At 40.4% G+C, this 19,106-nt stretch overlaps 1 protein-coding gene across 1 annotated transcript in view; it reads right to left on the bottom strand.

Annotated features, from left to right (window-relative positions):
• LOC124865036 (tumor necrosis factor receptor superfamily member 16-like) overlaps nt 1-16,733 on the bottom strand; it is a 36,851-nt gene extending 20,118 nt beyond the window's left edge. Inside the window, exons 1-3 of the mRNA XM_047360033.1 lie at nt 16,405-16,733; nt 14,231-14,393; nt 2,463-2,825 (exon numbers count right to left, since the gene is read on the bottom strand). Coding sequence (XP_047215989.1) covers nt 2,463-2,825; nt 14,231-14,393; nt 16,405-16,446 — 568 coding nt within the window. The 5' untranslated portion in view covers nt 16,447-16,733. The remainder of the gene's footprint in view (nt 1-2,462; nt 2,826-14,230; nt 14,394-16,404) is intronic.
• Between the last annotated feature and the right edge of the window lie 2,373 nt (nt 16,734-19,106).

Below are 19,106 nucleotides of genomic sequence, written 5' to 3'. Positions count from 1 at the left end.
TGCCTGTCCACTCGAGGGCCACTGTGGGAAAAGGTGGAAGGAGGAGGCGAGAAGGTGATGGACTCTCTAATAAAGAGAGAAGTCTGGCTTTATCTGTGTTTTCAATCTTCCCCTCTCTTCAGGTCAAACCCTCCAAAACATACAAAAACTTTTCAAAGTAATTTAACTGGAGACTGAACAGCTCTACGATGTTATGAGACCTCCACTGAAGAATGTAAGTCATGTTTCGATTACAGATCAAAAAGGTTCACATGTGTGCAACACCCGGAGTTTAATGAAAAATGTAACATTTAAATTACACTTGGCAGGAGGAAGAGCACACGTGTTTCTGTGTCATGTTGGCCTGCTATCAGCTGTATTGATTCTGAACGCTCACAAAGAGTTTGAAGCTTGTACGAGCAAGCGTGTGTGTGTCCTAAAGTCATGTGTGTGTGTTTGTGCACTGATAGAGGTCACTCAGTGAAACCTGAGCACGAGCAGAAGAAATCCCAGAACTCATATCGACCCCTTCACCTTAGAATACCATCACAGCATATATGCTGCAGTTCTCTGCCTGTTTTCATCTCTGCTCCACTCTATTTCTGCTTCTCTGTTGCTGCATTTTGTAATTGACACCTGCTGATAGCTGGATATGAAGCGGGGATTTTGGAGATTGTGAACATACCCCATTGCATCTTTGCTACAGCATATGTAAAGACTCCAAGATGAGATTAAAAAAAACTTTTCATGTGTTAAAATGAATTGAGAGACAGGAAGCGAGTCCTAAATGGGCAACTGATTTTTTGTTCGATGCAGGAAAAATATCTCTATCAAGGACCACCATGAAAACTTGGTAACACCATCATACCATGTGTGTCTGCTCCATTATCCCCACAGGAGCGCAACCACACTTTAACAGGACTTTCCTTTCATAAGGTCAGTTATGATGCCATCTCTAGCATCTACCATTATGGCTCCTATCATGCCATCGGCCAGGATGGGGCAGGTCAAAGTTGAGCTGCCTGGGTGGGCGCTAAATGGGCAGCAAAAGGCAGCATTGTAGCTAATGTACATAGATATTTTGTGAGGGAGGGTTTGACTGTATGTAAAGAATTTGGTGGCATGCAACGTAAAAAACAGTGAAGAGTGAATTAGAGGTTCCACACAGTTAAATATTGGCACAAAATTGAGGAAAATTTATTTGCTCAACCTCATCTACATTTCCAGATCTTATCTTTCAGCACACCATTTCTCAACATCCATTCAGGTTCATTACAGTCAATTAAAAGTGGAATTTAAACCATTCACATGGCCCATAGCACATCAACAATGAAGTGTTGAAAGATTTTCAAGCTTTATTACCTCAACAGAGATGAAAACAATCGTGTGTGCCATACAATCCATGAAACCTTAAGCAACGGAGAGTTATTTTTTAACAGTTTTTTTTTCATCCAAGACATCAGCACTGCCACCCAAGGCAAAGCCAAGGTCAGTTTCACACAACGCCTGACCCATGTGAATTTAAAGCTTTCTGGGATTGCAAGCCACATTTACTATTGGACACAAAAAGCTTGGCACTGTTTTTGTGGGTGTGCCTGTTATTGATCATCTCCGTGTTGACACTGCAGTAGTCTTTGACCTTTTAATGCTAAAACTTTCAACTTCCAGCTGACCAAGCTCGACCTTTAACCACGCATGTTCACACAGACACATGTGGAGGTTGTCCCTGGTGGTTTGTTCAAGTGTAATTGAGAATTATATGAGGCTTCCAATGCCGATCTGAAATAACTTGAGGCATTTTGTGGGCTAGAACCTCCCCGTGTCTTTGGCTGAAAGTGCTGTCAGCCATAGTATGTGTTAAAAACAAACTGCCTGTTCAGGTCAGGTCTTGAAGGCCTTATGGAGACCAAACAAAAACACTGAAAAGTTAGGCAACTGGAGGCCTTTTGTGCTTTGCTTTAGTTGAAAACCGAAAAAGACTTGGTAAACTTGCCACTTTACTTTTATGCAAAAATATTTAGGCAAACCTAAATGCATCACTAGAAACAGTGCTAAAGAGCTAGACTTGATCTGTATGTGTGCTGTTTGTGACATTTTGGCTTTTCAACCAATTAAGATTTATTCTAATCTGAGCCAGAAAGCACTCAGCAGCATCTGGAAGCACATTCCTGGTGCTAAAATCAGTAAAACAATAGGTGATATTAACCACAAAAATATCTCATGCAAGTCCAGTTCCAGATGTCATTTGTATTAATTACCACCTTATAATGCTGATTCCGATACAAATCTTGCCCTATTATTCTCTATCACTGCAACCGCTGATTATTTGATGGATAAAATGAGACCCCCTAGTTTTTTAAACAACTCTTTGAAAGGAACGTGATGATATGAAGGGTTTCTAAGTGTTGGTATTAGAGTAGTTTGGGGTACGGAATTCAAGCAGCTACAACTCTGGAAGCGACATGAGTCTGTGGCAGACTTACTGTGGCAGATGGAGTCACTGGTGGGCGTGCACTCAGCCAGCTTAATCTCAATGTCTTCCTCACATATGGTGCAGGGTAAACAGGGTTCCAGGTAGCTTTCCCGGTCAGAAAAGGTTTCATCCACACACTCCTCACACACTGTGTCGTGGTAAGGCTCACAGTGAGAGTAAACGCCCTGTCCCAACGGGCACACAGTGCACGGCTCACATTGTTCAGTGACACTGTTGAAGTAGAAGTTGTAGTTGCAGACACATTTGGCATCATTGGAGTCGGTGCAGGGCGTATCCATCCGCATCAGGCCGGTACACTGAGTGCATGGCATGCACCTCTCTGTGAGGCTGTAGTTCTCTGAGTAAGTCTCACCTGCAGATTAGAGGACAAGTAAAAGGAGAACGGAGTCTATCAGAGGAAGTGGGACATGTAGAAAAGAGTAAGGAGAGGGAAGGAAATATGAGAAGATAAAACTGAGAACAGTGAATCTAATGACATTAATCATGTTTACTGCACATTCATTATGAGAAAGGACACATTGATCCACAGGGTTCTCAGTGATTTGTGCTCCAGGACAAGAAAGGTGCTCTTGTCGGGTAGCGAGTCAAAAGCCTATGGCGCTCATTACGATATTGATCTGAATGTGTTTGTACTGCGAGTGCTTGTGAGTAAATACAATCAAGTAAAACAGAGTATAAATACATACTCAGACTTAAAATCTGAAACTAAATATAGATGAATTTGAAAAAGTTGTTACGCCCTCTTGCTGCAAACCTTAATTATTTCACTATCTTTCAGTTTTTAAAACGTTAACTGTTTTTAGAAGGTGTGCAAATTTTGAAAAACCAAAAAGAAAAAATGGATTAAATGAGCCAGTGGTCCTGAACTGCCTAACAACAAGAAAACATTACTGCATCATATCTGTTTAGGAAGTGTTTCTTGCCTAAAACTGTTTTGTAATCCAGTGTTATCAATTCTGGTCACGTGTTATAGTAGAATGGGCTATACGGACATATTGTCATAGTTTGCTTTTTTGATGGACCAATATGCGGGGAAGAACTCCTGAAGCTCCAGTTTTGAAGGTAAGACGAGCCACTATTTTCCATGGCAGGACACAGACAGGGTAGCAAGTACGCAGCAGGAAACACATACACATAACATAAGGAACCAGCGGGGAACAATGGAAACAAACGGGCTTAAATACAAAACTGAACAGCAGGGGAACCAACGACAAACGTGACAAGACAATCATGGACCAGGTAATATTACAAAAACACAAACTTAAGAACTCAAAACACAAGCAGGCATGACATAGCCCCTCCCTTTAAGGGCGGATCCCAGACACCCACAAAGCAAAAACAAAACAAACATCCGACCAGGGTGGGCAGAGGGGGCCACGGAAGGAGGGCAAGAGTTCAGGCGGCCGGCCCGGAGGCCATCCCCGGCAGATACAGAGTTCAGGCGGACGGACCGGTGGCCATCCCCGGCAGATCCGGCGATCAGCGGGCCATCCCCGGCCAATCCAGCAATCAGCAGGCGGCGACGTAGGGGCGTCCTTGCACCCCTCAGGGACAGAAACAGGAAGTGGACACAGCTCGTACACGAACTCCTCCGGAACGGGAACCAGGGATGGAGGCAGTTCGTCCTCGGAGCCATCCAGGACAGGACCGGGAACAGAAGCAAGAAGTGGAGGCAGTCCATCCACGAGCCCCTCACGGACAGGAACAGAATGTGAGGGCGGCTCGGCTTGGGACCAGGACCAGGAACAGGATCGGGGTGTGGAGGCGGTTCATCCAAGAACCCCTCTGGAACAGGAGCAGAAACCGGATCGGGGTGTGGAGGCGGTCCATCCATGAACCCCTCCGGAACTGGACCAGGAACAGTATTAGGAGTCGGAAGCAGCAGCGATGGCTGATGAGGAGCTAAACCCTGAGCCGGAAAGCCGCCTCCAACTTCAGTGGAGAGGCGAGCGGAGGAGGGGGCAGGAGGAATTCTCCCTAAAGCGGCGACTTCTCCCAGGGCCCTTTGTCACACGGCCTTGATGGTGTGGTGAATCCAAGGATCAGGAAAAAAACCTTCTTCGCCTCGAGCCAGTCTTGGAGGCTGCCAGCTTTTTCCAGCCTTCTCCATGGTGAGCTGGGAGAGGTCACCAGGTGACAAAATAATTTGACCAGAATCTCACCCCTCTTGAATTCCCTCACCATTGCTCCCGCTTGGTCCCGTTGGCTGGTTCCTTCTATCATAGTTTGGTTTTTTGATGGACCAATATGCAGGGAAGAACTCCTGAAGCTCCAGGTTTGAAGGTAAGACGAGCCATTATTGTCCATGGCAGGAGACAGACAGGGTTGCAAGTACGCAGCAGGAAACACACATACACATAACATGAGGAACCAGCGGGGAACAACGGAAACAAACGGGCTTAAATACATAACTGAACAGCAGGGGGAACCAATGACAAACGTGACAAGACAATCAGGGGAAAACACAGAATAGGTGTGGGCTTTGGGTGCAGGGAGACAGAAAACAAAGGACCAGACCAGGTAATATTAAAAAACACAAGCAGGTATGACACATATTTTATTAGAAACTGTCAAAGTTTGCTGCAGTAATGAAAAGTTTTATTGAATTCTGAAAGTAGAAAGAAATGAATGTAAAAATCTTATTTGTAATAGGTAAGCAATTTGTCAGTGCTCCTGATTCAGTTTACATGTACCGTAGTGTTCAGAAACCATATTTTTTTGCTTACATATTTAGCTGCAAAAGATGCTGTTAAAAGATTTGCACAGCATTAATGCATTCATTGTGAACATTCAAAACACTGTCAGCATATGACACATCCCTGGTCTTTTACCATGCTGGATATTAATCACTAATACGTAAACATCCTCACCCATACCAGTTTTGAAAACAGCCAAACTCAGTCTGAGTCAGAGATGATCTGTTTTGAAATTATTGGTACATCCCTAAAATCGATAAAGGTATAATTTATAATTCTACATCTGAAACAATTTTTCATGTACTGCAATGCTAATGCTAAAGCTTGTGCTTAAACAGGAGCAACATGCGGGGCGCGGCGCTGATGGTGTAGGGGTTAGTGCGCGACCATATACGGAGGCTACAGTCCTCGAAGCGGCCGTCCCGGGTTCGAGTTCCGGACCCGGCGACATTTGCCGAATGTCTCCCCCTCTCTCTACCCCTCTTTCGTGTCTGTCTACTGTCTAAAAATAAAAATAAAGGCCACTAGTGCCGAAAACAAATATCTTAAAAAAAAAAAAAAACAGGAGCAACATGTGAAGATTTAGTTTAAGGCACCTATGTTAGTTTTATTTCTGTTCTCCACAATAACAGTTCGGTAGCTAATAGAGGTTACGCAAGATTTAAATTCGCACAAGACAAATTATTTCCATTATTTCTATTATAACAAGGTTTTATTGAAAAAGTTGCTTCTTATCATTGTCTGCTGCTGTTTTGACATTTAAACAACTTAGTTGTAGTTTCTTAATGACTTGACCACCTTACTACCTCTTTACCTTCTAAAATTTCTTATGCTTTATTAAACAAAAAGTTTTACCAAACAAATTATAGGCATATTGAGCCTGAATGCATGGCACTTAAATAATTAGTTAACAGTTATTGCAGGAAATTTTTAACAATGTGCATATTGTGCACAGTAACATTGCAATAAGGATAAAATTGCTATATATTGAGCAGCCCTATGCAGCAGGTTTCATGCCCTTTTTTAAAAACGTGTACATCAACGAAAACTAAAGCCAGCAGGGAGTCACCACATTTATTATCTGTTATCCTGTGGAGACTATTATTATCTGCACAAAATGTCAATACAGCTCAACCTGTAACTGCTTTGGGGACTAACACTTGAGTTAAAAAATACTTTTTGTCATACATTTACTGACTCTTCTCTTCTTTCCTTGTTAAGATGTCTAAAATAAAAATTTGGCCAGGTGTTAAAAAGACCTTTATTCTGAAGTACAACTTCTTCAGTTTCTAATGATTTTTTGTAAGGACTGTGAGCAATGAAGACTCTAGATAAGAGCTGAGATGTGAAGAACCACATTGAACAGAAAGAGATAAAGGCTGTTGCGACTAATTGCCTACTGCTTTTCAATTACTTCACACACTTCAGATTCGCTTTCCAGTCACATTTGGCGACGAGAGGATTTAGGGGAGTTCATCACGGGTAAGTTGATGACCTCAAGTTAGCCTATTCTTACGCTGAAGTGTTCCTCAGGGCACTGCACAATCTATTAATATTATATGTTTATATAGAATTATTTTCAGATATAACTGGATGCCTGCTGAATTATGCATACATTAAGAGACAAAGTGTTTACGTGCCATACGGGCATGTTTTAGTGGTTGAAAAAGATGCAAGGAGAGCCAAGAGGTTGACGGGAGAAAGATAAAAAAAAAAAACAGCAGCTCAGATTCATTACACGAGCAGCTTCACTGTACTTTTTACTTTTTTTGGTGACATGCTTCACATGAGAGCAGTCACCTTGTGAAAGCTGCAGTTCAGATAGGAACAGTGCAAAGTACAACATGACACACGAATGAATGTAAAAGCTGCTTTCTAAACCATTTAATTAACACCAGGATTTCATTGTTGAAGTTACAAAACAATGTCTCTACTAAGCTTACTTTGGTTAAAATCTTATTGTTTGGTTTGCAGTGACATAAATCATGAAGATTTGCTGAACCATAAATGAAGCCTCATGACTGTGTTGACATGTGGGACATTTGCACAACTCTTATCTGCCTTTCCATATGTTCCGGAGTGTGCTGTTTTCTTTTTTTTTCCACGAGAACTGTTTAGGGGTTGTCGTGTTGAGCAACAGCGTTTTGTCACAGTAAAAACCCCTGCAGCAGAGTTCCAGCACTCCGGTTTTTCGTTGTAAACCTCATGGGCACCAACTTGAAGTTTTAAACACCTTGTAAACAGCGGTACCGCCTAGCCTTGTCACATTATACAGCCAGTCTGTGTGGAGCAGATGGGGGTAAACGATATGGAGCCAGGTAGGGAGGAGAGAGAACGACACGCAAGCAACCACTAGATTTGCTTGAATGAATCTTGAGGCAGCTTGACACGACATATGCGGAAACAGTCTCCGAGTGTGGTCTGGTGCTCAAAGTCCAAACCTAATCTAAAAAACATAATTCAGTAATCAAAGTGCTGACGGCTGCAGAAGGAAGGGTCAGGAAAAATAGATTAACTGGAGACTTCTTTGAGTTCTGCTTCCCTCTCTGATGTAGCCTACCGTCAAATATAGTACTTTGTTTCTGTCATCACCTCTTGCTTCCATTACAATCAGGAGGTAGAAGTAGAGGAGGGTAGCGACAGTGATCGAATGATCCAGACTCAGATAAACAAAAGACCTCCAAGGTAAACGATTATTTGAATTAGTTGTGCTTGAAAGCTTTTGTTTTCTTTGCAGTTGAGCTGAACCAGTAAAGTTCCCTTTCTCATTCATATCAATTATCCCCCAGCATGCAGGCTGCTTCCACGCTCATTTTAACTTGCATGCATGATCCCCCTTCACAGTGCTTTGGTGTAAACATTTATAAATGTGGCCATACGCAGTCACAGAGGTGTGTGGACCAAATGCATGCATCAGTGCTTTAATCCAGAGCTAAAAGAAGAAAGTTAAAGGCCATCAAGATTCTGATGGGGAGTGCCTTCTTAAATAAAATATGGGATTCTTTCTAATTGTCCTCAGCTGAGCAATGAATCAGACTTTTCATGTTTAGCCCCGAGGTTGGTTGATGGTGAAGCAAGATTTGGCCGTGAGTGAGGAGCATAGTCCACTCAATATGTACCACTTCGGCCCCCCACTGCTACCCTCCCCTTCTAACACACGTGTTTTTTTTTTGTGTGGTCCCATTAGTGTCATTAATAATGTAGCTATGGATGGCCTTGAAACTGCTCAATGATCTTTTCAATCAGCTCTTTTGAGTGAAAGCTTTTAGTCACGCTGGACATTTCCGCCACTCCACAAAATGTCAGGGTCTGAATCTTAAAGTTGAGGTGACAACATTTTCTTCCCACTTTTTGCTTAGCGAGGATAAATGATCAACATTTGTAAAGCTGTTTGACAGCTGAATTCCTCTTTTCCAGCTTGTTTTGTGTAATGCCCCAATTCATTTGTTGAGCCCCTCCAGATTTGAAACAGGTGTTTTTGAATACATTTTTTTTTTTTTTGCCAAAGTGTGTCTAGTTAAGTGCTATATAGTTTCTAAAAGCATTACTTTACCAGATAAAAAACATATAAGCTGTTAATATAAGCCCTGGATATTTAGGTGAAGATGGTTTAAAGCTTCTAACTGGCAGTGGAATAATGGGCTGAGTCGTTTCTTTCAAAGAATGTGGACTGCACTGAATCCCCTCTAGTTTAAAATCTAAAGTACTTAGACTAGTAAAACCTGGACTAAATTATTGTATTACATATTGTATGCTGGTCACTCACAGTTTGAGGTTTATGAGAACTTTATTTGTGAAAACAAAATAATAGATCTTAGATTTATCCAAAATACTAATCTGTGCACACTGAAATTCAGCCTGATTTAGTTTGTCTGGAACTCCAGAGCACACAGCTGGATGGCTCAACAATTGCTTGGATTAATGACTATCTGTCAAACATGGCCAAAGTTTTTGAGGCTTATGGGTAGCGTGTCTGGCCAGGTTGTCAGCAGCGCAGGAACGCCACAGGGGACTGTACTCTCACCACTCCTTTTCACTCTGTTCACCTCAGACTTTCAATACAAGTCAGATTCCTGTCCTTCTCAGAAATACTGTGATGACTCTGCAGTGGCCGGGTGTATTAGAGATGGACAAGATGCTCGGTGTTCACCTGGCCAACATAATGGACAGGAGACAAAACAGTGAGTCTGTCTGCAGACAGACTCTTGGGGAGGCTTAGGTCCTTCAGCCTTTGCAGCAAGATGCTGCAGATATTCTATAAATCTGTTGTGGAGAGTGCAATCTCTTTTGCAATCATTTGTTGGGGTAGCAGCATCACAGGAAGTGACTTAGAAAGGCTAAACAAGGTGATAAGGATGACTGGTTCTGTTATGGAGGCAGTTCTGGAGCCTCTGGAGATGATTGTGCAAAGAAGGATGATTCATAAAATGATGAGCATAATGGACAATCTTGAGCCGCTTCTCAATAAGACTGTAATTCACTAACAGAGTGTCTTCAGTCAAAGGCTTTTTCAGATCCACTAATACTGAACACTACAGGAGATACTAAACAACTTGGATAGCTTGAGTCACATTTCCCTTTGGGATTCATAAAATATTTTTAACTTTAATGTAATTGAAATAAAATTAAGTGTACCTAATACTGTGTATTGTCTTGTCTCAAGAGCTGGGCAGTGCTTGAGCCCAAATGTTTAATACAGCCTCCTGTTTTAATAAAACAAAATGTTGTTTCTGAGCATGGAAACTGCTTCTTCTGCTTTGAAGTAACATCACTGTTTCTCCACACATCATTCATCTCAATCCAACGTTTAGAGCAATTCCTGATGCTTGGCTCCAGACCTCAGCCAGGCATGCCTGTGATTCCACTTTCCTTCCTCCTGAAATCCCCAGAGATCCAAAGTCTCATCATGCTTTTCTCTAAGAAATTCAGCCCATTTTCAACCCAAACCTCTCTGAATGCTTCACTAAGTGAGCCAGGTCCGATCGTTCTGTTTCCCTCCACCGCAGAGAAAAGCGGAGGAGACTAATAAATATTTCAGGGCTACTGATGCACTTCCCGAGCCAGGAAGAATACAGTTAGATGGGGAGGGGGTCTAACCAACAGGAAGTGGGACACTAAAGGGGTCTCACGGTAAATACAGATATGTTCTTGCTTACTATGAAACAGGAAATGGATTTGTCAAATTTTACTCATTAATTATTCATTTCACTACTTCAGAAAATGTATTTATGGTGTCAGTTTTTTTTTAGAGTAGGTCAGCTTTTAACCTCAATGTAAATCCTGTTCAGCTTTATTATTTTGTGTGCTCCTGTAAGCCACATGCACATTATGATTATATCTGCTATAACTGAAAAATTACTCGTATATAAAAATGCACTAATATCAGAAATTGGGTATACCTCTCGGAAATTCTGGCTTAATTCTTAAGTGTTTATCAGCATTGAGGACCATTTCTGTACAGCAGAGTAGGATAATTGTTCACTATTGAAGGCACAATAGGCTTTTCAAGATGGTTTAATTAACTGGATCAAATGGGTAAAGACAGACTGATGTAACAGTATGCATGATAAATGAGTAGATCGTGCCCTTTGGTGCATGGCTTTCCTAATATCTTTTTATCCGCTAATACAGAGGATGACTCATAGTTACTGCAAAGGAGGGGGGAGGGATGGTGGCTGTGAAGAGGGAGTATAGCAGGAGAAAGGAGACGTGACAGGGGTTGGTGGGATTTGGTGTGAAAATTTTAAATTAAGGGCAGACCTGAGAATTACCCCACATTGTAGGAAAGAGGAGTATAATCTTTGCATTTTTTGCATCATCATGCAGTAATTATTTCATTTCTAATAACATAAGAGCAAAAATAATGACCAGACACTTCTTCACAGGAATTATTTAATGACGTTGATCAATTATTTTGTTTGTTTTTAGGCGGATTTCCAACTATATTGATACGAAAGCATAAGAACAGTGCTTCAAACCTTTACTTACACTGCGGTGCTCTTGTTTGAATTTCATGCCTGTAGCTTTTCTAACATTGACTTTGATGGGATTGTTTTGTGTGAAATTGGCTCACAGCATTTGTGTCCTTTTTAATTTTTACTCTGTGGCACTGTCGCTCTTTAGATGCAGAAAAAAATCCTATCCCTAAACCTTTTGCTGCAAGTGTTGACATACTGGGAAATAAAATATGAAAACAGGAAGAAAGAAACGCTCCACTCATCATTAAACTGTGTTGACATTACTTAGTCAGAGTTGGATCCTAAAAACTTAACCTCTGCAGTTGTTTTGGTATACATCGGATATGAAACTGTGTTTATTAATGAATTTATGCTTCAACTCAAGGAGCAGAGGTTTGTCTTTGAGCTTTGCAGTGATGCTTTTGATCTAAACTTTAAGGTTTTACTATGCATGCTTAAAAGATTAGACACAAACGTCACAAAGGGTAAATATAGCTGCTGGGATGCACTGCAAAGACTCCTGAATCCAGAGGAAAACCTTTGTTTGCAGCTCTGATTGTTCTCTTCTTGCTCCTGTTTGAAGCTGCCTGGTTTCCCAGCTTTGGACCATACAGTAAGTGCTAATGGTTTGCAGTTTAAGTCTGGCTCCAGGCAATTTGGACCCACTTAAAAAACCCAAGTGTTTCATCAGGAGATGTTTAATAAAAGAAAATGTAACATTTCACCCACATAAAAATATAGACATTAATAACTTGTAATAAGCTTTGACAAAAACAACTACAGAAACCTTTTAGATACTGAGGGTAAAGCTGCTTTACTTTAAGTTCTTTTTATTCTGAACAGGTGTATTAAATTACAAATATTTACATTTTTACTCACAGCTTACTAAAAACTGATTCCTAGTCAGCAGCTCCAGAAAACATACATCATCCAACAAGGGATAGATAATTCTTATAAAATGCATGATTATCTGTCTCTTGACTGTTAAATAAGGTATGTAACACTTGGGAAAGACACAAGAGTTCCAGTCAGGAAATCTAAGTTTGTGTACTGTGTACTAATTAAAAATTTACCAATGAGCTTATACCAATTTACACTTTTCTTTGAGGTCTGTTTTGGTATTTCTGATTTTGGTCAATTCAGATTTTCTTTACAATGAGTATAACAAATACAAAGTCATTTACATAAATGTTGTTTCAATCAAAGATTTTATATAAAAAAATATTCAGCATAAAAAACTTGTGTATATTCAATAAATCAGGTACTACATAAAAGGGACAATGACATTTATGGATTAAAGCGTATGTCCCAAAAGTTTCCTGATGTATTTACAGCCCAAAAAATGTTTGTTGTTCAGTTATGATGCGTTTAATTAAAAAGGAAAAAACTGAATATTTCAGCTCTTGACCTACCAGTCAGCAGTCAGAGCCAATCAATGAAAAACTGGCATAACTGTTCGCTGATTAATTGGTGCAGCAATACTTGAAATTTCTGGTATTGATAGTTTCTTTAGTTTAGGTTTGTGCCATTTGTTGTTAATTTCCAGTTTTCTTGGGATTCTGCATCACAACCATCGGGCTAGGTTAACAAAAATCTCAGCAGCATATAATTAAAAATAAAGTTTAAATGCAAGTTATTGTGTCATGGTTTCATTGTGTCTACTCAAAGAACACAAAGAAGGTCGCACATCTATTCCTCAAAAGATTGCGTAGGAAAAGAACTACCGGTCCCAGAAGGAAAAGTAAAGCTCACGTACACTGTTAAACTTTTTAAATTCATTTTTCATGATGAAGGTCTTTAAATCTCCTCAGTAGGTTTTGCAGCTTTAACAGAGCCTTGCAATAGTATTCTTGCTCCTTGAATGTTTTCAAATTGTGTCACATTATACCAGTAAACATTGGTGTATTTTATTTGGATTATCTGAACTAACACATTTTTACAAATAGAAATCTGAAAACCATTCAGCCCCTTTACTTCGATACCAGTAAATGAAACCTGCTGTAAAGAATTGCTATCTGATTATGTATTATAGTTCACATGGCTGATGGTTAATTTAAGTTTCAGCACATCTGTTCTGAAGCGGCCAAGGGGCCCATGGTAATTCTGGAGGAGCTGCAGAGATCCGCGGTTCAGCTGGGAGAATCTGTTCACAGGACATGCACTCCAAAAATTGGGCATTTGAGGAAGGATGGCAAGAAGAAGGCCACTTTTCAAAGAAGGTCATAAGGAGTCCCTTTGAAAGTTTGCCATAAGCCATTTTGGGGACATACCAATAATAAAGTGGTGATACTTCTCTTCAGTAGGGACAAGGAAGCTGGTCAGGGATGATGGATGGAGCTAAATTTTGGCAAAATCCTTGAAAAAAAAAAAGCCTATATTATAGGCTGCAAAATACCTTCCAGCAGGACAAGACTTAACATACAGCCAGAGCTATAATGGAATGGTTTAGCTGAAAGCATATTCAAGTTAGAATGATCCTGCCAAGGTCCAGAAGTAATTTCGGCTAAGAATCTGTGAGAAGACTTGAAAACTGATGTTCACACACAGTACATTCTTCATCTAATCTGACTAAACTTGAGCTTTTTCCAAAAATGAATTGGTTAAATTTCTAGTTTCTATATGTTCAAAGCTGGCACACCTACCCCCAAAAGACTTGCAGTCGTAATTGCAACAAGAGGTAGTTCTACAAGGTATTGACCTTCATTCATTGGACTTTGTGATTGTATTAGGATAAAACATAAGCTCAAGGTGTATTAATATTGTTGCAAGACCTTGTATTAGGAGTATTTTTGTTGCAGTTACAGTAAAACATTTTCTAGCATGCTACATTACTTTAGGTTTCTTTTGAACACCCGTTATCATCTTTTTCATAAGAACATAGGCTGTATTTGTACCACGACACAATCCCTGTTTGGGATTTGTGACTTGTCCAAAGGCAGTAGTTAGTGATGATTCATCATTAAGAAATCAATTTGTTAGGACTAGCTAAACAGAAGGTTTTATGCTGACAGGGCTGAAAATGATAGTTGCCTTTATTGAGTTTGATGGGTTCAATGCACATGCATGTACAAAAGAGGTGCAACGTATAAGAAATCATTACTCACTGTCCAAACACTGAGCACAGAGAGTCTGAGTGGCGCCACATTCCTTCACCATTCCCTCTCCAGGTGGACAGTCTATGCAGCATTCCCCACTGTCGGTGAACTTGCCAGAGTCACAGTCAACATTCAAGGCCCGCTCAGTCTTGGATGCCAGCACTGACATCGCCTGGCACAATGGGGACAGAGGTTCAGTCATTTATTATCACACATAGGCAAACTCGAAGCACTGATGAGAATTACTGCCAGGTGGCCAGCCTGTTCTATAAGTCCAACAGCTATCAAGGTTCACTCTAAATCATTGTGCCTCTGCCTTGTTGGAGAACTAGCTTAAAGGCACATCAGCTCTAACAGTGAACCCAAAACACACAGGAACAATAAAGTCATATGTGCACAACATTATACACAGGACCATCCTATGTAATGTCCAAAAGTGAGAGATGTTGTGAATGTTAACCTCTGCTTCTGATCAATCCTGGTGAACACAAACATTTTAACTGCAATATTTCTGGGGAGTATTCATTAAAATCATGCTCACTTTCTCTATCACCTCCTAATGTTGCCTGATACATGTTAAACTCAATCTCGTTGTCTAAATATAGTTCCAACAACAATTATCTATTTTTAACTGTGTAAGATAATTTCATACTAGACATTGTGGATGCTGAGCTAAAAATGTGTGCATATTTATTCTGACAGATAGCTGCACCAATAAACTATTTAAATTAAAATGATTGCACGCTCACTGATCTTGTCTAATATCACTTAGCGTCTTACTTCTCCTAGTGTACTCTTGTTGTTGATTTTTCCCCTGACATATTTATCACGCAGCTTACTGGCACAGGAACTGATGCTTCAAAAAAAAATTAATGAACAGAAAACAAAGATAAGTGTTATCCTGCATTACTTTCATGTCTGTGGCTTTTATTACGTAATAAGTAAAACCTCATTTCCACTGAATTCACATTTGCTGAGACATCTTTTCTCCCCTGTCTCTCAATGGTCCTTCCCCTCCTCTCTCTGCTTTCATTCAGAAACAGATGTACCATGCAACCAGCATCTCACTCTGTCCCCTCCTCTCTCATTTCTGCTTCTCTACCTCAGCGTTTCCCTCTTTCTCTGCTTCTCTTTTCCTCCTCATTCCCCATCCATCCTCAGCTTGTCATCTCCAACAGTTCTGCAAGGTCTCAGTTATTATTTTAACATGAAAAGAGACAATGTCTATGCAATTCATCTCCCCACGATCTTCATCCTTTGTCATCTGCGTGGAATTTCCCCTTAGTTAAACAGAATTAGGTCAAATTCAGTAAAAATGCCCTTCCAGCAGCAGGAACCCACATTAAGCCATGAAGCAACACAGCTGTGATGTGCTTGGTTTGTACTCTCCTCAATTTCATGGCCAATTTGTGAATTTATTTCTAAATTTAATTCTAACGAAGTACACAACTGCTGCCACTCTTTTGCACCAGCTGTCATAACAGTGTCCCCTCACATCCAGGGCTGTTCATATGATGACTGAGCCTTGCTGCCCAATTAGACCAGCTGCTGTGGACATACCAGCGAGCTGGGAGGATGTGCTCCCTATTATATGCCTCATTATTAACTTTCTTCACGATATCCCGAAAGCCTTAGGACTTTTTGCATCAAATTTCCCATGCTCTTGCTATATGAATCTATTTGTTTTCCAAAAAAAATAAACTAAAATAAAAGAAACACCGATCTAACCCCAAAATCTGCCTAAATGACAGAATAGGGAAGACAAAAATGCTGCTGGATCAAAGGTCCACACACAGTGCTGCTCCTGGATGTTTGTATGTAGTCCAGTGTTTCAAGCTGGATTTTCAATTCTCTAGAAATCCCTGCAGTACTGTTTGCTTCTCTGGATAAAACGAATAGAGGCTTTAGTGTGCACGAACAGCTGAATATGATCTTACCTTAGCGCAGAACTCAGTACACATTAAACTGCATGAGACACCTGCAGGGTACGTCAGAGCATGGAAACCTTTACGCAAAACTTTAGTAATAAGTTTATCACTGCATCACTCCTAAGTGCATTTTCTAGGTGCATGGCAGGGAAGGCGCATTTGATACACATTCTTAGAAATGCATGAAAAATGTGGATAATAATTAAGTCCTTTCAGAAGTCAGGCACGATTATTACGGGGAAAGCGACGACTCACCAACGCGCACAGAATCACCAGCGGTAAGGTAGTAGTAGTCATCCTTCTTCGTGTGTAGGAGTCATGAAACAGATATTGAGCAGAGAAATGCGGCGCTAAGTGGAGGACAGCCGTTTAGCAGAAGTGCTCATCTTAATTCCAGAGGCACGGATTGTTGTTTCTTGGTTTTCTTTATGACTCCGCACCGTCACGCGTCTGTCCGGGAAACCTCCGTGGAGTCGGATGAAAGTGTCTCTGCAGCCTCCCAGCAGTGCCACTATTACTCTGGCCAGCACACACGCAGAAGCGATATAAAAGCGAGGAGGGGTGGTGGAGGAGGAGGTGTAGGTGGAGGAGACAGTCCTGTCCGGAGTGCTGCTCAGCTGCAAGTGCACTGCGGAGGAGCGGAGACAGAGAAGAGGAGAGTCACGTCCAGCCTTCGGTTTATTATTCCTGATGGTTCTGCAGTAGAACCTGATCCCTCATTCTCTGTCTTCTCATAAGCTCAGCCTCATTGCAACAGTGGCATTAACTAGCCTGTATCATATGGACTGTAATGTTCTCCGTTTTATTAAAGTTGAAACCTATCCCTTTTTACTTGCTTATATTACAAGAAAGTGTTTATATTACACCCCTTAATATTATTAAAGGTGAAGATCCCGTCTTGTTTGGAATAATTATACACAGATTACTGGGGGGATCCAGCGGGTCAGGGGTCAAGGAACAGTGGCTTCTTCAGTAAAAAAAAAAAGAAACACAAAGCCTGGCTTCAAGGAATACATTTTCCTACATTTTTACATCTATCCATACAAGCTGATTTATATGTATCTATGTTATAGAGTACTACAAAGTGGTACATAATTGTGAATAATTGAGAATAATGTTACCTGGTTTTTAAAGATTTTTACAAATAAAAATCAAAAAAGTGTGGCATGCATTTGTGTTTAGCCCCCTTTAGTCTGATACTCCTTGATAAAATCAAGTATATCCACTTGCAGTTAAAAGTAATCTAGTTAGCAAATAGCCAGAGTCCACATGTGTATAATTTAATATCAGAATCATCTGTGAAGGCCTCAGAGGGTTGTTAAAGAACATTAGTGAAAAAAGAGCACCTTAAAAACCAGACAGGTCAAGGATAAAAGTGTGGAGAATTTAAAAGCAGGGTTATGTTCTACAATAAAATCGTAAACTGTGAACATCTCAAAGCGCACAAATCATCATTTAGAAATGGAAAGAGTACCAAGACCTACCAAGACATGGCCGCCCAACTAAATCGACAAGCCAGCCAAGGATAGCATTTATCAGCGAAGCTGTCGATTCCCCTGGTAACAGCTATATAGAGAAGGTGCAGAGATCCACAGCTCAGGTGGAAGAATCTGTTGACAAGGCAAGTTTTGGACATGCACTCCACAAATTTGGTTTTTATCGATGAACGGTCACAATCAAACTACTGTTGAATAAAAGCCATAAGAAATCCTGTTAAAGTGTGCCACGAACAAATAAGTGGATAGTAAGATGTGGAAGAAAGTGTGCTGTTCAGATGAGACAAAAATAGATTTTTTTGGCCTACTTGCAAAATTGCTATATGTGGCAAAAAAGTTAATATTGCACATGCCCCTGAACACACCATCCCCATGCTGAAAAATTGATGTTGGCAAAATCATGTTATGGGAATGATTTTCTTCAGTAGGGACAGGGAAGCTGGTGAAAGGTGATGAGAAATGGATGAGGCTAAACAGAATTAAAACCTGGCATAAATCATCTTAGAGGCTGAAAAAGACTTCAGAATGGGGTGGATATTTCTCTTTCACATGGACAATGACCCTAAACATATAGCCAGAGCCACAATGGACTGGTTTAGATGAAAGTATATTAATGTGTTAGAAGGGCCAAGACCTAAATCAAATTGAGAATCTATGGGAAAACTTAAAACCTGCCGTTGACAGACACCCCAATCAATCTGACTGAGTTTCAGTAGTTTTGAATAGAAGAATGGGACAAAATCTAAGTTGCAAGTGCAAAGCTGGATATGCTACATGGATGTTTGAGATTGTAGTGTGACAAAGTGTCAAAAAGATTAACAAGATACCTAAGACAGAGGCGATGCAAAAGGTAATCACTGTACATGATAAAATAAAGAGATTTTGAGTGACCCAAAAGTGAGAATTTTTAAAGAAACCCTTAGCAACTAAAGAAAATTGCACATAAAAAAAAACAAATGTGACAACAAATGACCTAAAATCAGAACTAGAAACAGAACCAACATGAGCAACATGTGACTCAAAATGATCAAAGTTAAACATAATTAATCTCAGAGGGAAATAAATGCACAGTTAAGATCTAAAACAACCCCTAACAGATGCAACATGACCCGCAAAGAGACACAGTTCATTCAAAATGAGACATAAAATGATCTCAGTGAGACACAAAAGGAACGACCAACACAAAATCAAACAGTAACTGTAAGGAGACGACATTTCTTCTTGATCACTCAAGATTGTGGCGTTGTTCAGCTGGCCCTCATTATGTTGAAATATGTTTCCAATGTTTCTGGATGTAAATTAAGGGGGGGTTTTAGTATTGGAAACACCTGTCCATTTAGTGTACCACAAATATCGCCTCAAAACCTTTCTACAGAAATAGCTGAACACAAACTGTTTTCTCAACAAAACATGTGCAGGTGTTCCTGAACTTAAGATTATGAATTATTTATCTTCCTTCCT

Source organism: Girardinichthys multiradiatus, chromosome Y, assembly GCF_021462225.1.
Source record: "Girardinichthys multiradiatus isolate DD_20200921_A chromosome Y, DD_fGirMul_XY1, whole genome shotgun sequence".
Lineage (NCBI taxonomy): Eukaryota > Metazoa > Chordata > Actinopteri > Cyprinodontiformes > Goodeidae > Girardinichthys > Girardinichthys multiradiatus.
This window is presented reverse-complemented; position numbering and strand designations above follow the sequence as displayed.